The 10,866-nt window shown below is 39.7% G+C and overlaps 2 protein-coding genes across 2 annotated transcripts; both read left to right on the top strand.

Annotated features, from left to right (window-relative positions):
- Positions 1 to 560: 560 nt before the first annotated feature.
- On the top strand, positions 561 to 4,800 carry LOC118427509 (squidulin-like). Its single transcript, XM_035837346.1, has 4 exons — positions 561 to 648; positions 2,790 to 2,919; positions 3,563 to 3,718; positions 4,578 to 4,800. The coding sequence occupies exons 2-4, from the start codon at positions 2,797 to 2,799 to the stop codon at positions 4,737 to 4,739; spliced, it is 441 nt and encodes a 146-aa protein (XP_035693239.1). The 5' UTR covers positions 561 to 648; positions 2,790 to 2,796; the 3' UTR covers positions 4,740 to 4,800.
- A 1,583-nt stretch (positions 4,801 to 6,383) lies between these two features.
- LOC118427508 (squidulin-like) lies at positions 6,384 to 10,261 on the top strand. The gene is made up of 4 exons (XM_035837345.1): positions 6,384 to 6,538; positions 8,270 to 8,399; positions 9,195 to 9,350; positions 9,746 to 10,261. The coding sequence occupies exons 2-4, from the start codon at positions 8,277 to 8,279 to the stop codon at positions 9,911 to 9,913; spliced, it is 447 nt and encodes a 148-aa protein (XP_035693238.1). The 5' UTR covers positions 6,384 to 6,538; positions 8,270 to 8,276; the 3' UTR covers positions 9,914 to 10,261.
- Positions 10,262 to 10,866: the final 605 nt, after the last annotated feature.

Below are 10,866 nucleotides of genomic sequence, written 5' to 3'. Positions count from 1 at the left end.
ATTTAGCACAAACAACGGCCATCACAGTGAAATGGTAGACAAAATTAACCGTATCTTAGTTGTGCAGTTAGAACATCAACTGCTAGGAGTCGTTCATGAGCTATGATTACCTCCATGAAATGCCATGAAGGTTATATTTTCACTAGCGTTTGTGAGTTTGTCTCTGTGTGTGTCTGTGTGTCAACAAGATAACTCAAGAACGGCTGGGTGGATTTGTTTCATACTTGATGTGTTGGTGAGGTGTGATGAAAGCTGGAAATGTGTAGATTATAGGGCCCTCTAGAGGCTTCCCTTCGTACTGCAGCACACTTTGAAGTGACCTTTACGTCTTGTCACTTGATGACCATTGCTTAGAGAAAAAGACTCATCTTTACATTCTAAGATTCTACTAGGTCTGTTGTCACATACAGACTGCATTTTCTTACCCTTTTCGCAGTTACAATTGTCTGTAGTATATACCACGCATAACCTTCTACACCTTTGTGAATGTTTGTTCCACTCTATTACCTGTAAGTCGACCACACCCAGATAACTTGCCTACGTGGCAGCTAAGGCAAACTTGACACTTGGCTCCTATCCTATATCGAAACAAGTCAGGGGACATCGGTCTTGGCATCTCTGTTTTCCCAAACGTTACTATTGAACCAGGTATGTAACTGTTTCTACCTTTGTCATCTTGCTTAATGTCCTTGCCCTTTTTCTTAATAATTTCTTTAAAAAGTGAGAAAAACATAAATCGAGACTACCATAAATTGTTACAACCAGATCAAATCATATTGAATACAGCATTCAGAGTCATATTCGCTGTATCTAAAACAGGATATCTAGAGACATGAAGTCAACAGGCTGCAGTTTCAAATTGCAGTATGTGAAAATATTGTAGTTAGAAACCAAAGGTCGACTTGATATCTTCAAGTTGTTGTTTTAAATACAACGGATAAAGGTTGTCTCGCGGATAAAGGTGTACTCACTGTCTTGAAGAGCTCGTTAACTTTATGTAGGGTCTGTTCACTTTGGTCACACGTTTGGATAAATGGGGAAAACAAAGAAATCCTTGCAAATTTCTGTTGTTTTTTTAGACGGGCAGGGGTTGTCGCAAATACTTGACATAACTATAGCCTCACCTACGACGAAAGAAATCATGACGTTTGCGTCTGTGTTCAGCAAAACTATTGTCAGTGGTTAAACTATATTCAGGTTTGTGTGGTAAACAACACGAGTTCCTTGTCATTTTACTTCCATAGAATCTATATGTGATACAAAATACTTTTAGAAACCTAATACTAGTAGTGATAGCTACTGGTATTGACAGACTTTTCTTGCCATTTTCTATGTGTGCGGATTGGTTTAAAACTTGATCCATGAAATTCCATGATCTGTTGTGTGTTTAACGCGCTAAGTTGGACTATCAATATTTCATTATAAAAACATTCATAGATAAAATCATAGCACTCGTATCATATCACGATATATGAGACTTAATTTCAAACGGCAGGTAAGACTTGACATTCAGGGGGCGTTCCCTTGTGGCTTGAAAAACACCAGTGGATGTCTCAGTTAAGGCGCGGTCGCATAGTTGCAAAATCGTACGACGATCGAACGACCTACTAAGGGCGCGGTCACATGTAGGTCGTTTGATCACCGTACGATTTTGATAATAGGATTTTTAAGCAGGCAGTAACAGAGCCAACCAACCACAAGGATCTTTGAGAGCGTTTTGTACAGAAAGACAGCTGAATATGGTAGGACACATGCATGTACTAAAAAATGCCGCAAGTTAGCCACCGTAGGATGATCGCACCAACTATGTGACTGCGCCCTAAGGGACATGTGTGTGTAGAAGCAAACAATGGTGTCATTATGATCAGACAGAGGCACAGTGACGCCGAGAGCACACAATTGTCTAGTGGGGTCATTCAGAAGCACAGTAGGTCAACTGAAAAGACAGGTTCATATGTCATCCTGTTTTGCAGTCGTGTAGAAAATGTAGCTGAAGTAATCGCTGTTCATGTTTGTGGTTCACCGATTTTCCAATGTATTAAGGCCATGTTGATTTCATTGTAATTTAAGATGTGAAAGTACTGAAATGAAACATCTATTGTTTGGTATTACATACAGTCATTCAGTCATTTTTCAACCTTCCTTACAACGTAGATTTCATAATGAAGGCAACTTTTAATCTTTGGCCAAACTTTTTTTATTCGCACAACCGCATCAGTTTTGGAGTTCCAAGAGGATGTCATCCATATAATGAAATCAACGTGGCCTAAGGTTCATAGGTGTTACAAGGAAAGGTCACTCAGGTACTTGTGTATAAAGTTCAGTGTCTCTTTTCTTGGACAACAACATTATATATGTATCATGTACAATTGTCGTGCAATAAAGTTTTTCTGATAATCGAATTCACAAGAACAAAAAAAAATATCGCGTGAATGGCATGTGCAACCACGATCTGGTAAATTTGCATCATTATTTGATATCTATGGTATTTGTGAGCTGTGCTAGATTCGCTGATTTTCTGTAGCCATCTCAAAATAGATCATCTTGTTGGTAACTACACACTATACACTGGTGAGTAAAAATAAGAAAATCTAATTCATCTATTGTCCTAATGTTACATAATATGGCTTTAGAAAGTCATACACAACCCCCCCCCTCCCCAGGAAGTCTATTCCAACTAAAATCTTACGATTGTCACTGTATGTTACTAACGCTAAGTACTATTTGTGGTTATTTTTAGAAAATGCAGCACAATCATCGTCATAAATAAATCATGTGTTTTCGTATAGAATCAAAATGGCGGACATCAAGGCTATTTTTGACAAGCATGACGTCAACAAAGATGGCTTTATCTCTGCGTCAGAGCTGAAGGCGGTGTTGAAGGAATTCGACCTGAGTGGGTCTGAACATCTTGTGGGGGTAAGAATATCAGTTTTATGGGAAATGACGTCAAAGCTGCCATGCATGCTGGTTGGTTCAAGATGGAGGGCTAAGGCCATGCAACCAATCAAAAACTGTATTCAAAATAACGTTAAAAGAGGCAATTCGGGTACCCGTAATGTCATAAATTGATGAATGTGATTGCATTCAAACATTCAAATGTACATGAGGACTTCCAACTTTAACCATCCAATATGGTGGACAATAAGGTACGTCAGAGCCACTCGGTCCTTTCTGTACCATGCGTGATAGTGTAATGGACCACCGCTAGGGACCGTTTTTGTTTGAAGCGACCAGAAATGATTTTTTCTGACTCTGATTTATCATTTCATGCACAGAAATATCTAAGTCCCATGCACAGAAATATCTAAACTATGAACCACTAAAACGATCCAGAGTCAAACAGGGCAAAAAACTTTCTTCTGCAGTATTGAGGATATCCGCCAGGAGACACAAAATCGTCGACGATAATCTATCTATCAAAATTTATCTATCTATCTATCTATCTATCTATCTATCTATCTATCTATATCTATATCTATCTATATCTATCTCTTTTGCTGCATATGTACACATTCCGTGTCCTTCCATTTACGAATTTCTGTATTCTATCTTCTGGTAGGAATTCATCAAGGAGTGTGACAAGAACGGCAATGGGAAGCTGGAGCTGGATGAGTTCAAAACCGTCATCAAGGTACTGCAGGAGGCCGCGGTCGCCCTGGAGGATCCTGAGAAAAGTGCCGCAAATATGCGGGATGTGTGTAAAGAATTTGACAAGGTATTGAATATTCTAATATAACGTTAGTGTTTTTGTCTGGCATAATTAAACGAAAAACCTTCTTTACGTGTACCGCATCAGTTTTGTACATTAGGTCACACTGGCGTAATTTTATGGATGACTTCCGAGCGCGCATTGATTTTCGCCAGTTGTGAAAAAACTGTGGCCACATGTGGCCCAAGAGCATATACCTGGTCAATCAGAATTTTGCTTGTCTGTGGATCTGGTCTCCAGTCTCCAGTAAGACTAGACGGTAATATTTGAAGCACTCGCACCGGGAAGGAATCCTGCAGGTCTATAACTTAATTAAAGAAGCAGCCAGTGACCTAGCCTGAATCAATATCCTGAGGAGGATTCCGCAGCCAATCAGCGACCCTGGTGTTATCTGGAAGAGTCCATTCATGAGTGAGGGACTTTTTGTTAAATTCAATTTTGGACTGGGTTGCCAAAAGGCCATGTTTTTTCAGTGGGAGTATTTCTGGATTGGTCTAGCTCGCAATTTCTAAATGGTCCCCCTTATTATCGTCTAAAACCAACGCCCAGATTGTCAAATCTCAGCAATACCTATCTGAAACCAAACGTTTTCATAACTAATTTATATTGCGTGTCCACAGGTATCTTTTTCTAGTATTTTCACTATTATGACCAATGTCAGCTATTTTTCTCTCGTTGTAATTTAATTGTCTAACACTTTTCCTGTACATCAGACGTTCCCGTTTACTTGTTTTCTGTTATATGTCATGTATAATGTTTTATCCAGTGGTGCCGTTGATATAAGCCAGTTTGCTTGAGTGCGACACCACTGTGTACTTTATTTACTTTTCTTTGTAAAAATAACACACACATTGGATGATTTCAGAATGGTGACGGTTTCCTGACCAAGGCGGAGTTACAGGAGGGTATGCAGGAGGCCATCGGCATGTCTGCCGAGTCCTGCGAGAAGTTGCTGAGCGTCGCCGACAAAAACGGAGACGGCAAACTCGACTACAACGAGTTCGTTAACGTGCTCGTGAATAAGTGAGAGTGAAGCTAGCAAGGGTTTGCTTACATTGGCGATCCGGAATGAATTAGAATCAATGCTTCGACATGATTGTATAATCGTTCAGGTGAGCATTCTTAGCTTCCGCATTCAGCTCCACGACGCTTAAAATCTACAAGCCGGTTTAATCGCTAAGACCTGAGTAAAATTTGATACAGCTAAAAATATGGTGTTTTTTTCGCATATATGCATTCAACATTTTAAGAAATTATACCTGATGTCTCATTGAACAATTGGAATACGAAAACATGTGTGCGTAAGGAACCATGCAACGTACGGAAAAAAACCTAAAAACGTACTAAAAGGTCAACACTTCCATGATATACAATGGAGTTCAATTTTCAATGATGTCATTTTTTTAAATCGTTCACTTTGCGATTCTTTATTCAATATGTATGGAATATAACGGTATGGAACATTCTGTATTTCTGCATCAACGTTAGTTTCTGTTAATGATTGTCCATAAATGATGTAATAATTCATTTTGGGTGATTATTTCTTAAAATATCATTAGCTATTGTCATGTTAGCATAATGCAATATATCAGTCCTGATGCAACCACACAAGTCATGTGCATTTTATTTCAGTAATTATCATAACGTTTTCCTAGCACAAATTCACACCTCATTCATCTCAAAAGCCTACAACAGGCAACGGCAATCACTTGGAAATGGTGGACAAAATTAACGATATCCTATTTGTGCAATTATAACATCAACCACTAGGAGTCGCCCATAAGCTACAATTCTATATATTTGTGTACTTTCAATGGCCTTGACCCTTCGTATGATGAAATGTACAACACACTTTTGAGTGGACAATATACTATCTCAAACGGGACAGTAGTTAAGGCATCCACACATGGGCTACTTTATACGGAATTAAAGTCACCTTTGTATTTGAGACATGTTTAAAACATACGACAGTTTATACGAGTCACTGTCTGTAGATATAGAAAGCCACCAGACTGTTTTTTCTTTCTTCTCCTGTTCGAGGTCTTTAGGGCACTCTTTGTTATTCCATGTAACACTCCTGTCTATAAAAAAATCGATTGGTAACATATCAAGGAATTAAATACCTTGGACACATTTACACATAATATCACATGTGAATGTCTGACAGAAGAGATGTTGTTACAACATTTTCGTGAAACACGTAACCTTGCAGTGACCTTCGGGCCACACTTTGAAGTGGCCTTTATGTCTTGTTACATATGGTGAGCACTGATTAGGGTATAAAAAGGCTCATCTTTACATTCTAAAAGTGGTATCTCACTCCACTTGCGGCACCGGTGCGACACTGCGGGGTTCGTTCACTGCGGTACTGTTGTGTTATTGTCTCTGATTTGTATAATCTAGATATTACGTAGAAGTATGATTTAGAAAACAACCAAAAAAACACAAAACGTAAGAAAATCCGTTCTTTATCTCTGAAATTCGTTGAGTATCTTTCGAACTCCGCAGTGCCGCACAGGTGCCCCAAGTGCAGTGAGATATCGCCTTAAGATTCTACTAAAGTCTGTTGTCACATGCGCACTGCATTGACTGACCTTTTTCTTGCAATTATAATTGTCTACGATAGACACCACGTGTAACCTTCAACACCTTTCTGGAGGTTTGTTCCACTCTATTACATGTAAGTCCACCACACCCAGATAACTTGCCTACGTGGAGCCTAAGACGAATTTGTCACTCGACTCCTACCCTTTATCGAGACAAGTCAGGGACATCTGTCTTCAGTTGGTATCTCTGTCTACCCAAACGATCATTATTGAACCCGAGGTAAGGCCTTTGTTTCTATCTTTGCCGTTATGATCATGCCATTTTGCTAAATTATTTCATACGGTGAGAAACATATCGAGATTACCCTAAAATGTCATGTCCAGGCCATAATATAAAGGATTTTATAGCTTCAGTTGGTTATATTGACGCTAGTTGACATCTATCCTGCTAGTAAATCATACCCGTTGAATCTAAAAACTGAATATCGATAGATGGTAGTTTGAAATTGCGTCGATTTGATATCTCTAACGTTAAAGACCCTGTTATTTTTTAATACAGCGGTCATGTGTACCCACAGATAAAGGCGTACTAGCGTCATCACAGGCTTAAAGAACTCCTTGCTCGTAAAATTTATGTAGGGTCTGTTCCTGTTCACATTGGTCATATCGAGGAGGTTAATATGTAGACAACTTCCTTAGTCACACAATGACAAAACTTGACGCAATCTTTGCAAAATTATGTATTTTTTTTAAATGGTTGTCGACGGTCGGCTCTGACAAGGGTTCACTAGAAAATCTACTACGAAGAAAAATCACACGACTTGTGATTTTGTGTCCGGTAAATACTATTGTTGCAATTGTAGTGAAACTCCATTAGAGATTTGTGTGGTAATCAACACGGTACGGTGTCTTACTGTGTCCTTCCATAGAAGTTATAGATTATAGAGATACTTGTATAAGTAGAAATAGCTGCTGGCATTGACAGAGAAGTTTGTTCTGCCATTTACTATGTGTGTGGAATCTGTGGACGGGTTGATATGACAAATTTCATTGATTCTTTAATCCATAGTAGCACCATACGTGACGTTAAGTTGACTTGACGTGACTATCAATATTTTATGACGAAAACATCCATATACAAACAAAAAAAACACAACACTCGTATCAAATAGCGATAGATAGAATTTAAATGGCAGAGAAGAACCCGGGGTTTTAGGGGGCGTGTTCCATGTCGACTTGAAAACACCAGTGGGCGTCTCCTTGATAGACATGTGTGAGTAGAATCAGATAATGGTATCATACTGATCAGGCAGAAACACAGTGACGTGGAAAACACAATTATCTGGTGAGGTCATTCAGAAGGCCACCTTAAAAGAGACTTCCATGTGCCATCCTGTCTTGCAGTCGTGTAGAAAAAATTAATGTAGCTGAAGTAATCACAATCTTGTGGTTCACCGATTTTCCAATGTGTTAAGGGTGGGAAAGGTCTGAGGTCAGCTGTGTAATCAAGGCGTGTAAAGTTCAGTCTCTTTCGGACAAAAGAACGGCAAATTAAAGCCCCGTTATGCAACATTTTGGGCCATACATTAAAGATAATTGAATTCACAAGAACAAAAAGACTCTTCGCGTAAATGACATGTACAGCCACTATTTAGCATACAGAACTTGCATCATTATTTCGTATTCCAATGTGTTTGTGAACTAACGTTATACATAAAAGAGCTGCATAAGGTTCGCTGGTTTTCTAAAACCATCTTAAAATGAATCCCTTTGTTGTTAACAACAATACGAGTACTGGTGAGTCAAAACAGGAAAATCCACTTTAGGTTTTGTCCCAATGTTACATAATAGGGCTTTAAAAATCATACGTACACAGTTTTCTCTCAAAGAAAACTTATTCTTACTAGGTCTGTCATTGTATGTTACTACCGCTAGGTATATACTAATTGTGATTATTTTTAGAAAATGCAGACAAGCATTGTCATCAAAGATTCAATGTGTTCTTGAACAGAATCAAAATGGCGGACATCCAGGCTATTTTTGACAAGCATGACGTCAACAAAGATGGCTCCATCTCTGCGACAGAGCTGAAGGCGGTGGTGCAGGAGTTCGGCCTTCCTCCGTGTGAACATCTTGTGGAGGTAAGAATATGAATATATGTGACGTCACAGCTTAATTGTAGCTAGAGGGCAAAAGTCACCAATCAAAATCTATATTGAAAATCATGAAGCCAATACGTGATGACGTTCAGCTTTAACCATCAAACATGGTGGACAATCAAATACTTCATGGTCACGTGGTTCTTTCTATATTATGGATGATGGTGTACTGAAGCACCCTACTACGGGTAGTTTGAAGTCATTTTGTTTGAAGCGACCAGAAATGATTCATCTGGTCATACCTTGCTCTGATTCGTCATTCCATCGACACAAATACCGACGTGTCACAAGTTACCAAAGTGCAACCAACACTGCTTTTTCCTTCTATCAAAAGTTATCTGTCACCAAAACAATCAAGATTAAGACCCCGACTGCCCAGCACAGAATATACAAAACATTTCTGCTGCCTCACCTCACCTCACCTAGTCCCATCCTCATCAGGAGGGTCGGGGACTATGGTTGTCTCCAGCACAAGTCTTCGCCATTCTGCTGCAGTGTTAAGGAAATCCGCCAGGAGACCTCTCTCTCTCTCTCTCTCTCTCTCTCCCTCCCTCGTTCTCTCTCTTTCTCTGTCTCTTTTACCTCCCTCTCTCTCTATGTCTCTCTGTCTCCCTGTCTCTCTCTCTGTCTCTTTCTTATGCACATACACACACACACGCGCACATACACCACTATTCTCCAACTCTACATCGTTAAAGCGACTTTTTTGCTGCATATTATATAATTTATACAGTGTATACCTTCCGTGTCCACCCATTTACGAATTTCTCCTTGTAGCAAATCATCAAGGACTGTGACCAGAACGGAAATGGTCAGCTGGAGCTGAATGAGTTCAACATCGTCATCCAAGTGCTGCAGCAGGTCAAGACGGCCATGGCGGACCCCCAGGCAATGGCCGCGGAGATGAAGAAGATGTTTACAGAGTTTGACAAGGTAATGGTTTTTGTTTGTTTGTTTGTTTGTTTTGCTTACGCTGTAACAGACCTTTGAGATTTGAGGCCACACTGACATCCTCTGGATACCCCAAAACTACTAATGAGTGAGGTCGAAAATAAGAAAAATCCAGCAAAAAAAATCATGCTCCTAAAGCACAGGACTAAGTATCCAGTCCATTCTTTGCCAGGCTTGGCTTGTCTCATATTCATCTCTTGTAAGACTGTACAAGAATATCATCGCCATTTCAGTCATATGTTTCGTATTCTTTAAAGACGTCCCAACCCTAACCCTGGAGAACAGATCCTCTGGCTTCTTATATTCCTATTAACAATACCTACATTTTTATGGAGGTAATAATGAATATTAAAGATTAAGTATTGGATCATTTCTAGAACGGTGACGGTGTCTTGAGCAAGGAGGAAATGCAGGAGGCTCTGTCGAAGGTGCACGGCATCAACATGTCCGCTGAGTCCTGCGAGAAGTTACTGAACGTCGCCGACAGAAACGGAGACGGCAAACTCGACTACAACGAGTTCGTTAAGATGATCACGCAACAGTGAGAGCGAAGTTAGTAACCGTTTGCTCGCACTGGCGATCTGTCATAAATTATAAGATCAATATTTTGGCGTGTACAATCGTACAGTTGAGCATTCTGAGCTTCCATATCCAGCTCTTCGATGCTTAAAATCTACAAGCTGGCTTTATAATCAAAGGTGAACAGAGTAAAATTTGTTACAACTAAAACTAAGGTGTCTATAGTGTCGCGTATTTGCATTCAACACTAAGAACTTTAAAGAGAAATTTCAAGGGTTTTAGACTACATTGAATAGAAGATAATGGTCACCACAGGTTAATACACTGTCTGGATAGACACCCAAGCTGGAATAAAGAAATGCTTAAAAAACAAATCGTCTCGGTTCTATTGCTATTCATTTGTCAGTGTGTGTAGCGTACGATTGTGAAATTTCATAATTCTATGTTAATATGATGTTGAAAATATCGCATCAATGTTGTAGACTGAGTGTTCCCTAGCTTAGAGCACCTGAGCTTGGTATCGTAGGGGATGGACATAATTGAACTCGACTTTTCAGGACGTACTAGTATATAAAAGGGGTGTTTGTGTGGCGCAACGGTTAGAGCGTTTGAATCATTGTATTCAGTGATCCCGAGTTCGATACTCGCCATGCACCCATGACGGTGAAGTGACGCCCACCGAGCCTCACGGTTAATCTGTCAGAAAGGGTGCCCAAAAGACCTACGGATTTGGTGTTGCCAGTGTATCGAAATCTGCACATTTGCCACTAAGACCCGTAATTTTTTTTTTTAATTTTTTTAGATAATACCTACAGGGGGTTCACGCGTGCGTATGGAGTCCATATGGAGTTGTTAGCCTCTACCAGGTTCCACAGGTTGCTGTAGAAATAGTAGGAATTGGACAAATATAGATGCGTAACATGCCAATTTCTATCATTTTTCCAGCAACCTGTGGAGCCTAATAGAGGCTAACACTTCC

This window comes from Branchiostoma floridae, chromosome 12 (genome assembly GCF_000003815.2).
Source record: "Branchiostoma floridae strain S238N-H82 chromosome 12, Bfl_VNyyK, whole genome shotgun sequence".
NCBI classification, from domain to species: Eukaryota; Metazoa; Chordata; class Leptocardii; order Amphioxiformes; family Branchiostomatidae; genus Branchiostoma; species Branchiostoma floridae.
Note: the sequence above shows the minus strand (reverse complement) of the source record. Positions and strands in the feature narration are given on the sequence as shown.

Bases quoted from the DNA above. Each gene is read 5' to 3' on its own strand.
- LOC118427509 (XM_035837346.1), top strand. From the start codon at position 2,797: ATGGCGGACATCAAGGCTATTTTTGACAAGCATGACGTCAACAAAGAT. The intron at 2,920-3,562 runs GTAAGAATATCA...ATCTTCTGGTAG, and splicing joins GGTCTGAACATCTTGTGGGG to GAATTCATCAAGGAGTGTGA. The intron at 3,719-4,577 runs GTATTGAATATT...GGATGATTTCAG, and splicing joins TGTGTAAAGAATTTGACAAG to AATGGTGACGGTTTCCTGAC.
- LOC118427508 (XM_035837345.1), top strand. From the start codon at position 8,277: ATGGCGGACATCCAGGCTATTTTTGACAAGCATGACGTCAACAAAGAT. The intron at 8,400-9,194 runs GTAAGAATATGA...TTCTCCTTGTAG, and splicing joins CGTGTGAACATCTTGTGGAG to CAAATCATCAAGGACTGTGA. The intron at 9,351-9,745 runs GTAATGGTTTTT...GATCATTTCTAG, and splicing joins TGTTTACAGAGTTTGACAAG to AACGGTGACGGTGTCTTGAG.